This window comes from Copidosoma floridanum, unplaced genomic scaffold, assembly GCF_036245765.1.
Source record: "Copidosoma floridanum isolate Cflo_tuat_1 unplaced genomic scaffold, Cflo_Japanese_pri ptg000020l, whole genome shotgun sequence".
Lineage (NCBI taxonomy): Eukaryota > Metazoa > Arthropoda > Insecta > Hymenoptera > Encyrtidae > Copidosoma > Copidosoma floridanum.
The window spans coordinates 20,774,437-20,789,325 of NW_028321897.1; the positions used below are offsets into that span (position 1 = coordinate 20,774,437).

The 14,889-nt window shown below is 32.7% G+C and overlaps 1 protein-coding gene across 1 annotated transcript in view; it reads left to right on the top strand.

Moving 5' to 3' along the window:
• Positions 1-2,894: 2,894 nt before the first annotated feature.
• Positions 2,895-14,889, top strand: part of Agps (alkyldihydroxyacetonephosphate synthase) — a 484,483-nt gene continuing 472,488 nt past the window's right edge. The window contains exon 1 of the mRNA XM_089593784.1: positions 2,895-3,211. Coding sequence (XP_089449910.1) covers positions 3,132-3,211 — 80 coding nt within the window. The 5' untranslated portion in view covers positions 2,895-3,131. The remainder of the gene's footprint in view (positions 3,212-14,889) is intronic.

A 14,889-nucleotide genomic window follows, 5' to 3' on the forward strand; every position in this document is an offset into this window, starting at 1 on the left:
AATCAATTATAAAAAATTAATTGTAAATATAAAACATAATTAATTATAATATTAATTAAACAAAATCATAACACCTATAAGGCAAGAACAAATTCTGTTTCTTTAATTTAAATAAAGAAATTTTTAATATCATCTTAGGCATGAGAAAGCAGTGAAATCTAAAATTAATAGACAAATTTGAAGATCAATCAAATTAAAATATTTCAGTATACAACAAAACAACTATCACATAATTTATTTTTTATTAAAAAAACTTTCTTCACGAAAAAAACTAAAGAGATTAAAGACAGCAAAAAAAATTTTTTAAGTAAATTGTATTTTTTGTTTCTAAACAAAATGATGAAATGCGAGAAATCTTTTTTGCACGTATATTTTATAACTTTCTAAGACCGAAAACCATATTATTGTATACATTCTGTATACTAGTAATACGGTTTTTGGTCTTGGGAAGTAATGAAATTAACAAAAAAATTCAATTTTCTCTTTTGTAATTAGTAGTAATTTAATTGAATATAATACAATCATGAAAAATTTATTTCCGAGATAAAAAATAATTGATTATAATATATATTTAAAAAATTATAAATCCCATAAATCGAGAATAAATTCAGTTTTTTCAATTGCAATACAGATATTTTTAATAGCATCTTTGGCATTAGAAAGCAGTGAAATCCAAAATTAATAGACAAATTTGAAGATAAATCAAATTCAAATATTTCAGAATATAACAAAATAATTTATTTCTTAATAAAAAAAAATTTCTTCACGAATAACTGAAGAGATAAAAGAAAGCAAAACATTTTTTACGTACATTGTATTTCGGTTTTTAAATGAAATGATGAAATGCGAAAAATTTCTTTGCATATATACATTCCGTATACTAATAATACAGTTTTTGGTCTTGGGAAGTAATGAAATCAACAAAAAAATTCAAGTTTTTCTTTTGTAACTTGTAGTAATTTGATTAAATATAATTAACCACTGGAATAAAACGGTTATATTTAACATTACTCGTGAAGAATATTATATTGAATAATATAGTACGTATTACATAACTTGCCAGGACTGATTTTTGAGTTTTTTTAAGAACAATCAATACCAAGTTTTTACGGATAACAGAATGTATTAAACAATAGTTTCGTATATTTTTATTATTAATATTTTTAGTAATATTTTAATTTGATTGATCTTCAAATTTGTCTATTAATTTTAGATTTCACTGCTTTCTCATGCTTAAGATGATATTAAAAATTTCTTTATTTAAATTGAAAAAACAGAATTTGTTCTTGCCTTATAGGTGTTATAATTTTGTTTAATTAATATTATAATTAATTATGTTTTATATTTACAATTAATTTTTTATAATTGATTATAAATACCTTCAGAGACAATAACCTCAAACTTGCATAACTTTATACTTTTTTTTAAAGGTAGTTTTTTTTATAGTATACTTTTACAAGAACTTTTTTCCGATTTTCGAGTGTTGGATTTACACTTTCATTACATGTAACCACTGAGCTACTGCCATGTTAATACACGAGGATTATTTCATGGATCATAGGAAATGAGTAAGCATATCTTGTAATAGTTGATAAGATTTAATAAAGAAAGAATTTAATTATAATAACGATACACAATAATTCAGCCAATTACAAACGGCTGCTTGCATGCATGACCACATGCTTCGATGGACAGACGAGATCCATCAGCCTGCGTGCTCCGTCCATAGAGATAAAATAATAGAGGAAGCGAACTGTATGTGTACATTCTTCTGTAAGTGGAAGCGTACGTTTAGTAGACAGAGGAAGACGACTGTTTTGGTCTTGCATCTCTCTCTGCTCTCTGCATTGATTGGTTGCTGATTGACAGTGTATATAGTAGTCGTTATAGTAGAGCAGTAGGTATATATATCGTAGAGATAATATTATATTGTATTATATCTATCTCTATGATGTATATTAAATTAGGAGGCAGAAGAGGGCATTTAAAATACCCAATCAGGATAAGAGCAGAGAGAGATGCAAGACCAACACAATCTTCTGTCTCTGTCTACCATCTGTATGCGGTCACGTCTTGTTCGCTTCCTCTATTATATTATCTCTATGCGGTCGAACAAGCACTGAATATAGTGCAGTACATAGTTAGGCACATAGAGTTGACTAGGGATTTATTCCCGCTTACGCTAGCTATTTCTGGCTGAATACCCCACACACTTTCACATGAGTACAATATATATAGTCTCAATAGTATAAATGTATTACATCCTTAATAGGTTTAATGACTTTATATAGTAGTATTTAAAAAATACTTACGTCTTGAAATGTCTTGAAATATAGATGTAGTATCATTATCTATGCTTTTGTTGACAACAGTAATTAGCTAGTCATTGCATTTGAAAATATATTTTTGAGAAATTAGGAAAAAAATTGAAACATATACTGCTAGTGAGTGTTAGTTTTGCTTGTAAGAAAATTTGATGTCACCATACTGGTCATAAATATACTGTTCGTTTGGATGAATGGATAACGAAGTTTTATTTCCACTAAACAAGTTTATACAAGCAATTATTGGGAGCCTAGTCTCCGAAATAATATAATACAATGTAGAAGTAGCAAATGAATATTGCAACAGCATTTACAACATTTATGTATTGTAGAAACAAAGTTTTTTAAGAAAAAAAAGTGAATCCAAACTGAGTTCACTTAATGCGTTATTAAGTATACCTATATAGGCGCATCCTGCATGCGTACTACAATGTCATGTGTGTAGTTACGTGTACGGTGTACTACACCTTTGATTAGTGTAGAACCATCTCTTTACTTACACCTCGTGTCACAAACGATTCCTTACGGCAATCTGCTGTATGCGCCCTAAGCTCTGAGTCTATTCCCAACAATGAAGAAGTTATTAGAAGCTTCTGATTCCAGTGTGGATTGAAACTCTAATGAATTATTAATGCCAATTCAAAAAACTAGTCATGCTCGTGGTTCTACTATACTAAGAAAATTTCAACAAAAATATTTATCGATTATTCACATAAAAAATAGTTTACACTTATTACAAGATTCTGTAACACTTGGAAGCAATTAGTAAAGACAAAAACAGATCACTCAGAAAGTAACGCAATTAAAATGACGGAAAACACAAAATTTACAAATGCACTTAATGAAAATAACTATTTACAAGTCCAATGTACTGTACCCAAATCTAGGTTAGTATTATTTTTACAGTCAGTTTATTTTTATATTTAATATTTGTTATGGAAGGGCGTAAAGCGTAAGAAGTAAAGATGTTGATATAGTGAAAAAAATCTGAGACTTATAGACTGATGAAAATTCAATGAATCTGAAAGTTCATTTTGTTCAAAAGGGTTAATGTTCGTATATTATACGTAATAAAACTTGTAAATTACATAAAAAACGGCTGAAAATGTAAAATCTTCATCATTTACCCTTAAAATGGGTTTTAAAGCTTTTTCGCCAATATCTCATATACGGTAATAAATAGGCTTAAAAAAAAATATCAGCATGTAAAAAGAGCGGGAAATTTTCTATCGATCTAGAATCTAGAATTTTACTTTCTTTAGGTCTTATTCAAAATTTCGAGATAAGAAATATTTAATGTATAATGGTCAGAGATGTGCAGTATTTGACAGTTGAAATACTCTGAAATACTTTTTTATTTCAGCTTGATTTCAAGTTGTCAAAAACTTAAATTACATTATTTTAATAAAATATCTTAACTGAATACTTCATTTATAGTTGTACTCAGAATAGTAATTCAATCACAATACTTACAGAAATACTTTATTTCAAATAAAATATTTCAATTATTAAAATTGTTTCAAAGAATATGTACAACTTATATTTAAAATATGGTAGTTGAACTATTTTGTTTCAAATGAAAACATCAAATATGTTAGTATTTTAAATGAATTTGTATTTAAATACAACAAATATTAAATACAATATTTAAATAGAAAGTAGTTCAAATACTTTGTTTTAAATAAATTGTACTAAATACATATGCATTTGAAATACATTCTTCGAGATATAACGTTATATGTATGTAAATACAGTTGACTGTATTTAATAAAGGATTTGAAATGATTTGCTTAAATATATTTGTATTTCACTTAATTATTTCAAATACCTTGATAAAATGTAATTGTATTACAAAATATGTAAAACTGTTGTATTTCAAATACAAATGTGTAAATTAAAGCCTTTCGGGATCGCTCTGGTATAGGTTGCTTCAGTGTGCTTTCCAACACATCCGGACGAATGCGTATCGGCTACCTACATAATTTTAATAATTCATGCATGTACAAACACTGAGGTTAATAATGACACTGAAGTTCGGATCATTCCGGGGACGAAATTAGAGAAGTTGAGTAAACACTTTTTTAGTAACTAAATCTGTCCAAAAATATTTATTAACAATGGAAACAACCTCAAAGATTGTAGGACAGGCTTAAAAAATGATATTAAAGCTGTTTTAAACCCTGACAAAAATGACCTAACAAATAATTGAAAAACTATACAAGCTGCTATAAAAATAGGTAGACACATATATGAATATCCTGCAAAGGCCCCGCTAAAATTAAAAGACAGTGTTTATTTTTAAATAAACAATAAGCTGAAATTCAAAAAAAAGAATGATCTAAGATGGACAAGGAATTTCCTTTCAATTTTCCACCATACACAAAAAAAATTTTGGTACTTAAACAGCCTAGGTGATTGGACTGTTTGTGTTCAACCACCTCTTTGAGGTATAACAGTCCTGAGCTCGACTTTATACAGGCAGGCTTTTTTGTATACCTATACGTACAAAGAAGCCGAGCCCTTCCAATGTGCCGGAATGGTCCTATGACTCGAGCTCGTGCGCTCCCTCTCTTTAGCTTCTGAACGTTCAGTGCTACCACCAGAGATTAGTAGAGGGATTGCTGACTGCAATGCTACGGCCAGTGTTGGGTGAGAAGGATATGAATTTGCATTTCTATCACTAGGACCTATATATAGCTACAAGTCCTAGTGAGAAAAATGCAAAAGCTGAATAGGAGGGGGGAGGAGGCCAGTGGTTCTCCCCAAATGTGACTGGCAAAATTGTGGAAAATTAAAATTGGCTATGTGGTGCGAATACCCACACAACTCGACGCAATTACATGCACAATAACTTGATAAACTAATCCCAAACTATTTAACCCAATGGGCCAATAAGCAGCCTCATGAGTTTGAATACATGATAAAATTTATCAATTAACAAAGCAAGCGCCAATCCCCACACGACCCAAGGCACTTACTAGTTGCTTTAATTATTTATGATTAATAAAATAATAACGCAAGCGCCTATACCCACACAACCAGAGGCACTTACTGGTCGCTTACTTAAATTACTATACATAAAATAATGACGCAAGTGCCTATCCCCTTACAACCAGAGGAGCTTACTGGTTGCTTTAATTATATATGATTGATAAAATAATACCGCAAGCGCCTATCCCCACACAACCAGCGGCACTTACTGGTTGCTTACTTAAATTACTAGAAATGAAATAATAACGCAAGCGCCTATCTTCTTACAACCAGAGGAGCTTACTGGTTGCTTTAATTATTTATGATTGATAAAATAATACCGCAAGCGCCTATCCCCACACAGCCGGGGGAGCTAACTGGTTGCTAACTTAACTTACTATAAATAAAATAATAACGCAGGCGCCTATCTTCTTACAACCAGGGGAGCTTACTGGTTGCTATAATTATTTATGATTAATAAAATAATACCGCAAGCGCCTATCACCACACAATCAGGGTAGCTTACTTGTTGCTTCAATTATTTATGATTAATAAAATTATACTGCAAGCGCCTATCCCCACACAACCAGGGGCACTTAGTGGTTGCTTACTTAATTTACTATAAATAAAATAATAACGCAAGCGCCTATCCCCATACAACCGGGGGCACTTACTGGTTGCTTACTTAAATTACTATAAATAAAATAATAACACAGGCGCCCATCCCCTTACAACCAGGGGCACTTACTGGTCGCTCACTTGAATTACTATAAATAAAATAATAACGCAAGCGCCAATGCCCACACAACCGTGGGAGCTTACTGTTTGCTAACTTAATTTACTATAAATAAAATAATAATGCACGTGCCTATCCCCACACAACCAGGGAGGCTACTGGTCACTATAATTATATAAAATCGATTAAATAATTCAGGCCTCTCGGGTCATGTAGGGGTTAGCGTTCACATTATTCTATTTATTGTAAATAATTAAAGCGACCAGTAGGCGCCCTGGGTCATGTTGGAATAAGCTCCTGCATTATAATTTTATTTATAGTAAATTAAGTAAGCGACCAGTAAGTGCCCCTGGTTGTGTTGGGATAGGCGCTTGCGTTATTATTTTATTTATAGTAATTTAAGTAAGCGACCAGTGAGTGCTCCTGGTTGTGTGGGGATAGGCACTTGCGGTATTATTTTATTAATCATAAATAATTAAAGCAACCAATAAGCTTTCCCGGCTGTGTAGGGATAAGTGCATGCGGTATTAATTTATTTATGGTAAATTAAGTAAGCAACCAGTAAGTGCCCCAAGTTGTAAGGGGATAGGCGCTTGCGTTATTATTTTATTTATAGTAATTTAAGTAAGTGACCAGTAAGCTCCCCTGGTTGTAAGGGGATAGGTGCTTGCGTTATTATTTTATTTATAGTAATTCAAGTAAGCGAGCAGTAAGTGCCCCTGTTTGTAAGGGGATAGGCGCCTGTGTTATTATTTTACTTATAGTAATGTAAGTAAGTGACCAGTTAGTGCCCCCGGTTGTGTGGGGATAGGCGCTTGCGTTATTATTTTATTTATAGTAATTTAAGTAAGTGACCAGGAAGTGCCCCTGGTTGTGTGAGGATAGGCACTTGCGTTATTGTTTTATTAATCATAAATAATTAAAGCATCTAGTAAGTGCCTTGGTTTATGTGGGAATTGGCGCTTGCTTTGTTATTAAATAAATTTCATCATTTATTTAAACTCATGAGGCTGCTTATTGACCCATTGGGTTATTGGGTTATATAGCTTGGGATTAGTTCATAAAGTTATTGTGCATGTAATTGTGTCGAGTTTTCTGGGTATTTGCACCACATAGCCAATTTGAATTTCCCACAATTTTTTCCAGTTACATTTGGGGAGAACCACTGGCCTCCTTCCCTCTGCCATTCAGCTTTTGCATTTTTTTCACTAGAATCTGTAGCTATATATAGGTCCTAGTGATAAAAATGCAAAATCATATCCTCCTTACCCAACACTGGCTACGGCGTGAGTTCACTTTTGGCCATTGTTTCAAGCGCCCCGTTGCGGCCAAGCGGTCGAACCAGGCACACATATTTTTTTTTTTATTTAAGAAGCGTGGAGGGGGTATACCGAGTGTGTGCCTACGGATTCGCGTGGAAATGGGCATGTAGGCACATACTTTGGAGACGCGTGGAAGGGGTATACTGAATATGTGCCTACGGAGAGAGGAGTGGTGCATGGAAATGCCGACTACAGCTATATACTAACTTCTTAAATAAGGTCTTAGAAATTAAGGGGAAATAGAAGAGAAAAAAAAATTTCACATCTAATATTTATAAAATAAAAAACCTATTCTTTCATTTAACAATTCTCTATAACATATGAAAGCTTAAGAGAGGCTAGCCATATTATTTTTCGAAAATTAAATTATACAAATAAATGTTTAAGCAACTGGAAGCTCAGACCTTCAAGGCATTTATTTTTTAGTTCTTCTTATACTTTGGATTTTCGTTTAGTACTGCGTATCAAAGTACGTTGAAAAAAATATTTAGCTTGAAATATTTTTTGAGGTTGATAGTATGGCTATAAGCACCTTAAATATAAATTATTGTTTTTACTTATAATCCCTATGAACTGTAGGCCAAGCTCCGGACGGTATCAATGAACATATGTGACTTTAGGTTATATGAGGTCCGAAGTTTGAATAGCTGAGATGGCTAGGGCTTATGCCTTTGACGACATATTTTGGCGATTAGGGGTTCAATTCTGATTGCCATTGGATTTTTTTTTTTTTAAATATAATTCAGTGTTCTATTTAAATTTCTTATTGCAGTTTTCATTATAATTTATGAATATTGTCAACACTTTTTTTTCGGGCACGTTGAAAAAATTATATTTTTAATACTGTGTCACGTACACTGAATCCTACGCAACAACTGACTATTAAATAATTTATTACGTTAATAGTTATAGCTGGCAAGGCTAATTCATAATTTTAAAGGTAATAATTTGAATGATAGTAACATTGATAACTAACTAAATACTTGGTAGATCATATAAATCCTTATGTGCGTATTCGTATGCTTGCATGTGTGTAATCTCAGACTTTTTGACCGATGTCAATGATCCAGGACTCAGAAGGATTACTTTTTCATATTGTTACGATGGCTTGGGAAATACACTCGTCATAGTTTTTTAAGGTTGTCATACCTCTTGACGATTTCTTGATTTTTTTAAGCAGATTGTTGTATTATTCAGGTGAAAAAAATTATTCTTACACATATTTTAGTTTTACTTAGGAAAAATTCAAACAATTACATTTTTTTTTAATCTCTCCATACGTTATACAGTTTCCTTTTGAACAATAAAACAATTTTTTTTCTTTCGATTCGTGCATTTAAGATTAGTATTTCAATAAGATTGATAGAACAATTCCCTAATTTGTAATTTTAATTAAATTCTTAACAAGATCTTATTTCATACAGTACGAGAAAACTACATTTTCTATTTTCGCACACTCCATAAGAGTTTTTTTTATAGTATAATTTTACTTTAATGTGATAAATATTATGATTTCATTGACAAGTTTTACACATCTGAGCTTGTGATTTATACATGTACATTTTAATACTTACTGTAGCTAAAAAAAATAAATGTAGTTTGGTACCCTCTAATGAAAGAAATTATGTGAAACAATGAGCTGAGATTCTTTTTTTTTATTATAGAAATTTGTATAAAAAAATTAAAATTTTTGATTAATGAGTCATTGGAAGCTATTGAGAAATACATAGTAAAAGCAGAGTGCTTTCTGGCGTATAATCACATAAATGAAGCAATTATTTGTATTGATATAGTAGATCGTACATACTCCGTATCATGTTGTAATACGCTTTTCTAGTATTAATAAATGTTGTATTAATTATTCAACAGCGTGGCCAGTAAGTGACCTATGTTACATAGAGATTGACCACAGTGTTATTAAGTAATGCTTAGTTAATTCATGCATTTAAACATACATACTTCTATTGCCAACTTGAGTTGAAGGAAAAAAAATTTACTCAAAGAAACCCTTTTTTTCCTCTTGATTTAAATAAGCTCTTTCATGTCTTCTACTCTAAAAAGACTTTCTTGCTCTGACCCACCGATATTATTCAGCGATTCAAGAAATTGTAACACCTAAAAAAAAAATTGAACCACATCCTAAATTATGAATAAAAAGCGGGCCTTACTTTAAATAAACAAATTTGTAGTGCAAAATCTTCAAAAATCCACTCAGTTTTCTGACACTCTAAAAAGCTATCGTTAAATGTTTCAGTATTTTCTCTGCAGGTAGAAATTTATTCAACAATATTAAATTATGTTGAGTAGCAAATTAAAAGTTTTAGTCATTTATTGCAATCTAAAATTTTTTTTAATGAAACAATCGTATAAGATATTTAAGAACAAACCAAACTACATTTATTTTTTTTAGCTACAGTAAGTATTAAAATGTACATATATAAATTATAAGCTCAGATGTGTAAAACCTGTCAATGAAATCACAATATTTATCACATAAAAGTAAAATTATCCTATAAAAAAAACTCTTATGGAGTGTGCGAAAAATAGAAAATGTAGTTTTCTCGTACTGTATGAAATAAGATCTTGTTAAGAATTTGATTAAAATTACAAATTAGGGAATTGTTCTATCAATCTTATTGAAATACTAATCTTAAATGCATGAATCGAAAGAAAAAAAATTGTTTTATTGTTCAAAAGGAAACTGTATAACGTATGGAGAGATTAAAAAAAATGTAATTGTTTGAATTTTTTTTAAGTAAAACTAAAATATGTGTAAGAATAATTTTTTTCACCTGAATAATACAACAATCTGCTTAAAAAAATCAAGAAATCGTCAAGAGGTATGACAACCTTAAAAAACTATGACGAGTGTATTTCCCAAGCCATCGTAACAATATGAAAAAGTAATCCTTCTGAGTCCTGGATCATTGACATCGGTCAAAAAGTCTGAGATTACACACATGCAAGCATACGAATACGCACATAAGGATTTGTATGATCTACCAAGTATTTAGTTAGTTATCAATGTTACTATCATTCAAATTATTACCTTTAAAATTATGAATTAGCCTTGCCAGCTATAACTATTAACGTAATAAATTATTTAATAGTCAGTTGTTGCGTAGGATTCTGTGTACGTGACACAGTATTAAAAATATAATTTTTTTAACGTGCCCGAAAAAAAAGTGTTGACAATATTCATAAATTAAAATGAAAGTTGCAATAAGAAATTGAAATAGAATACTGAATTATATTTAAAAAAAAAAAAAATCCAATGGCAATCAGAATTGAACCCCTAATCGCCAAAATATGTCGTCAAAGGCATAAGCCCTAGCCATCTCAGCTATTCAAACTTCGGACCTCATATAACCTAAAGTCACATATGTTCATTGATACCGTCCGGAGCTTGGCCTACAGTTCATAGGGATTATAAGTAAAAACAATAATTTGTATTTAAGGTGCTTATAGCCATACTATTAACCTCGAAAAATATTTCAAGCTAAATATTTTTTTCAACGTACTTTGATACGCAGTACTAAACGAAAATTCAAAGTATAAGAAGAACTAAAAAATAAATGCCTTGAAGGTCTGAGCTTCCAGTTGCTTAAACATTTATTTGTATAATTTAATTTTCGAAAAATAATATGGCTAGCCTCTCTTAAGCTTTCATATGTTATAGAGAATTGTTAAATGAAGGAATAGGTTTTTTATTTTATAAACATTAGATGTGAAATTTTTTTTTCTCTTCTATTTACCCTTAATTTCTAAGACCTTATTTAAGAAGTTAGTATATAGCTGTAGTCGGCATTTCCATGCACCACTCCTCTCTCCGTAGGCACATATTCAGTATACCCCTTCCACGCGTCTCCAAAGTATGTGCCTACATGCCCATTTCCACGCGAATCCGTAGGCACACACTCGGTATACCCCCTCCACGCTTCTCAAATAAAAAAAAAATATGTGTGCCTGGTTCGACCGCTTGGCCGCAACGGGGCGCTCGAAACAATGGCCAAAAGTGAACTCGCGCCGTAGCCAGTGTTGGGTAAGGAGGATATGATTTTGCATTTTTGTCACTAGGACCTATATATAGCTACAGATTCTAGTGAAAAAAATGCAAAAGATGAATGGCAAAGGGGAAGAGGCCAGTGGTTCTCCCCAAATGTAACTGGAAAAAATTGTGGGAAATTCAAATTGGCTATGTGGTGCAAATACCCAGAAAACTCGACACAATTACATGCACAATAACTTTATAAACTAATCCCAAGCTATTTAACCCAATAACCCAATGGGTCAATAAGCAGCCTTATGAGTTTAAATAAATGATGAAATTTATTTAATAACAAAGCAAGCGCCAATTCCCACATAAACCAAGGCACTTACTAGATGCTTTAATTATTTATGATTAATAAAACAATAACGCAAGCGCCTATCCTCACACAACCAGGGGCACTTCCTGGTCACTTACTTAAATTACTATAAATAAAATAATAACGCAAGCGCCTATCCCCACACAACCGGGGGCACTAACTGGTCACTTACTTACATTACTATAAGTAAAATAATAACACAGGCGCCTATCCCCTTACAAACAGGGGCACTTACTGCTCGCTTACTTAAATTACTATAAATAAAATAATAACGCAAGCGCCTATCCCCACACAACCAGGAGCACTTACTGGTCGCTTACTTAAAATACTATGTATAAAATAATAACGCAAGCGCCTATCCCAACACAACCAGGGGCACTTACTGGTCGCTTACTTAATTTACTATAAATTAAATTATAATGCAGGAGCTTATTGCAACATGACCCAGGGCGCCTACTGGTCGCTTTAATTATTTACAATAAATAGAATAATGTGAACGCTAACCCCTACATGACCCGAGAGGCTTGAATTATTTAATCGATTTTATATAATTATAGTGACCAGTAGCCACCCCTGGTTGTGTGGGGATAGGCACGTGCATTATTATTTTATTTATTGTAAATTAAGTTAGCAAACAGTAAGCTCCCACGGTTGTGTGGGCATTGGCGCTTGCGTTATTATTTTATTTATAGTAGTTCAAGTGAGCGACCAGTAAGTGCCCCTGGTTGTAAGGGGATGGGCGCCAGTGTTATTATTTTATTTATAGTAATTTAAGTAAGCAACCAGTAAGTGCCCCCGGTTGTATGGGGATAGGCGCTTGCGTTATTATTTTATTTATAGTAAATTAAGTAAGCAACTACTAAGTGCCCCTGGTTGTGTGGGGATAGGCGCTTGCAGTATAATTTTATTAATCATAAATAATTGAAGCAACAAGTAAGCTACCCTGATTGTGTGGTGGTAGGCGCTTGCGGTATTATTTTATTAATCATAAATAATTATAGCAACCAGTAAGCTCCCCTGGTTGTAAGAAGATAGGCGCCTGCGTTATTATTTTATTTATAGTAAGTTAAGTTAGCAACCAGTTAGCTCCCCCGGCTGTGTGGGGATTAAAATGAAAGTTGCAATAAGAAATTGAAATAGAATACTGAATTATATTTAAAAAAAAAAAAAAAATCCAATGGCAATCAGAATTGAACCCCTAATCGCCAAAATATGTCGTCGAAGGCATAAGCCCTAGCCATCTCAGCTATTCAAACTTCGGACCTCATATAACCTAAAGTCACATATGTTCATTGATACCCTCCGGAGCTTGGCCTACAGTTCATAGCGATTATAAGTAAAAACAATAATTTATATTTAAGGTGCTTATAGCCATACTATCAACCTCAAAAAATATTTCAAGCTAAATATTTTTTTCAACGTACTTTGATACGCAGTACTAAACGAAAATCCAAAGTATAAGAAGAACTAAAAAATAAATGCCTTGATAGTCTGAGCTTCCAGTTGCTTAAACATTTATTTGTATAATTTTATTTTCGAAAAATAATATGGCTAGCCTCTCTTAAGCTTTCATATGTTATAGAGAATTGTTAAATGAAAGAATAGGTTTTTTATTTTATAAACATTAGATGTGAAATTTTTTTTTCTCTTCTATTTCCCCTTAATTTCTAAGACCTTATTTAAGAAGTTAGTATATAGCTGTAGTCGGCATTTCTATGCACCACTCCTCTCTCCGTAGGCACATATTCAGTATACCCCTTACACGCGTCTCCAAAGTATGTGCCTACATGCCCATTTCCACGCGAATCCGTAGGCATACACTCGGTATACCCCCTCCACGCTTTTCAAATAAAAAAAAAAATATGTGTGCCTGGTTCGACCGCTTGGCCGCAACGGGGCGCTCGAAACAATGGCCAAAAGTGAACTCGCGCCGTAGCATTGCAGTCAGCAATCTCTCTACTAATCTCTGCTACAACTGAACTGTAGAAAGCTTCTACCTTCAGAGTTAGGTGGCGCCAACGATTGATGCATTGCCGTTTAATGCTGTATTGAACGCATACAGTGCAATCTTCTGCCTGTATAATGTCAAGCTCAGGACTGTTATACCTCAAAGAGGTGGTTGAACACAAACAGTACAATCACCTAGGCTGTTTAAGTACCAAAATTTTTTCTGTGTACGCTTGGCAAGCAAGGACCGTAATCTCGACTTTTGCTGATTATATTTTTTTATATACGCTTAAGGCCCCGTTGAAACTGAACAAAATTAATTATTTTTACATGAACAATACCCTAGAAAATAGAAATAAAAAAAAATTTAGAAGGACAAGTAATTTTCCTCCTATTTTCCAGCATTCGCTTGTCAAGCAAGGGCCGAAGTCGCGCATTCTGTTGATTATAACTTTTTTTATACACTAAAGGCCCCGCTGAAATAAATAAATGTTATTTGTTTTTAGAAAAAAAATGTACTGAGAATCATAAACTAAGCTGAAATTGCGGAGACAAGGAATTTTTCTTCCATTTTCCATCATACATAAAAAAAACTTTTGAACGTACAAAGCCCAGTTACGAGGCTACAGAAGTTCAAATCGCTTTGAACTCCTACTGCACAAGTGTACAGGCTGCCTTGACTCAAAGATCAAGTCACACGAGTTCAAATCAGCGTTTAACTCAGTGTTGAAATATAGTTCCGGCCAGACTTAGGAATTCTCTAGGACCCAACCTATCTGACGTAGAAAATCACTAGATCAAAAAAAAATAGTACCAAAGGCGACGCGCGAGATTAAAATGAGGTCCAATAACACGAGCATCCATCACCTGATGACCCAGTGTGCTTACTGGCCACTCTGTTAAATAAATCATTTTTAATAACACAAGCGCATATCACCCAATGACCCAGGGCGCTTACTGGCAACTCAGATAAATAAATAATTATTAAAATAACACCAGCGCCTATCATCTTATGACCCAGGGCGCTTACTGGCCACTCTGATACATAAATAATTTTTAATCACACAAGCGACTATCACCTTATGACCCAGAGCGCTTACTGGCAACTCGAATAGATAAATAATTAATAAAATAACACCAGCGCCTATCTCCTTATAATCCAGAGCGCTTACTGGCCACTCTGTTAAATAAATAATTTTCAATCACACAAGCGCCTATCACCT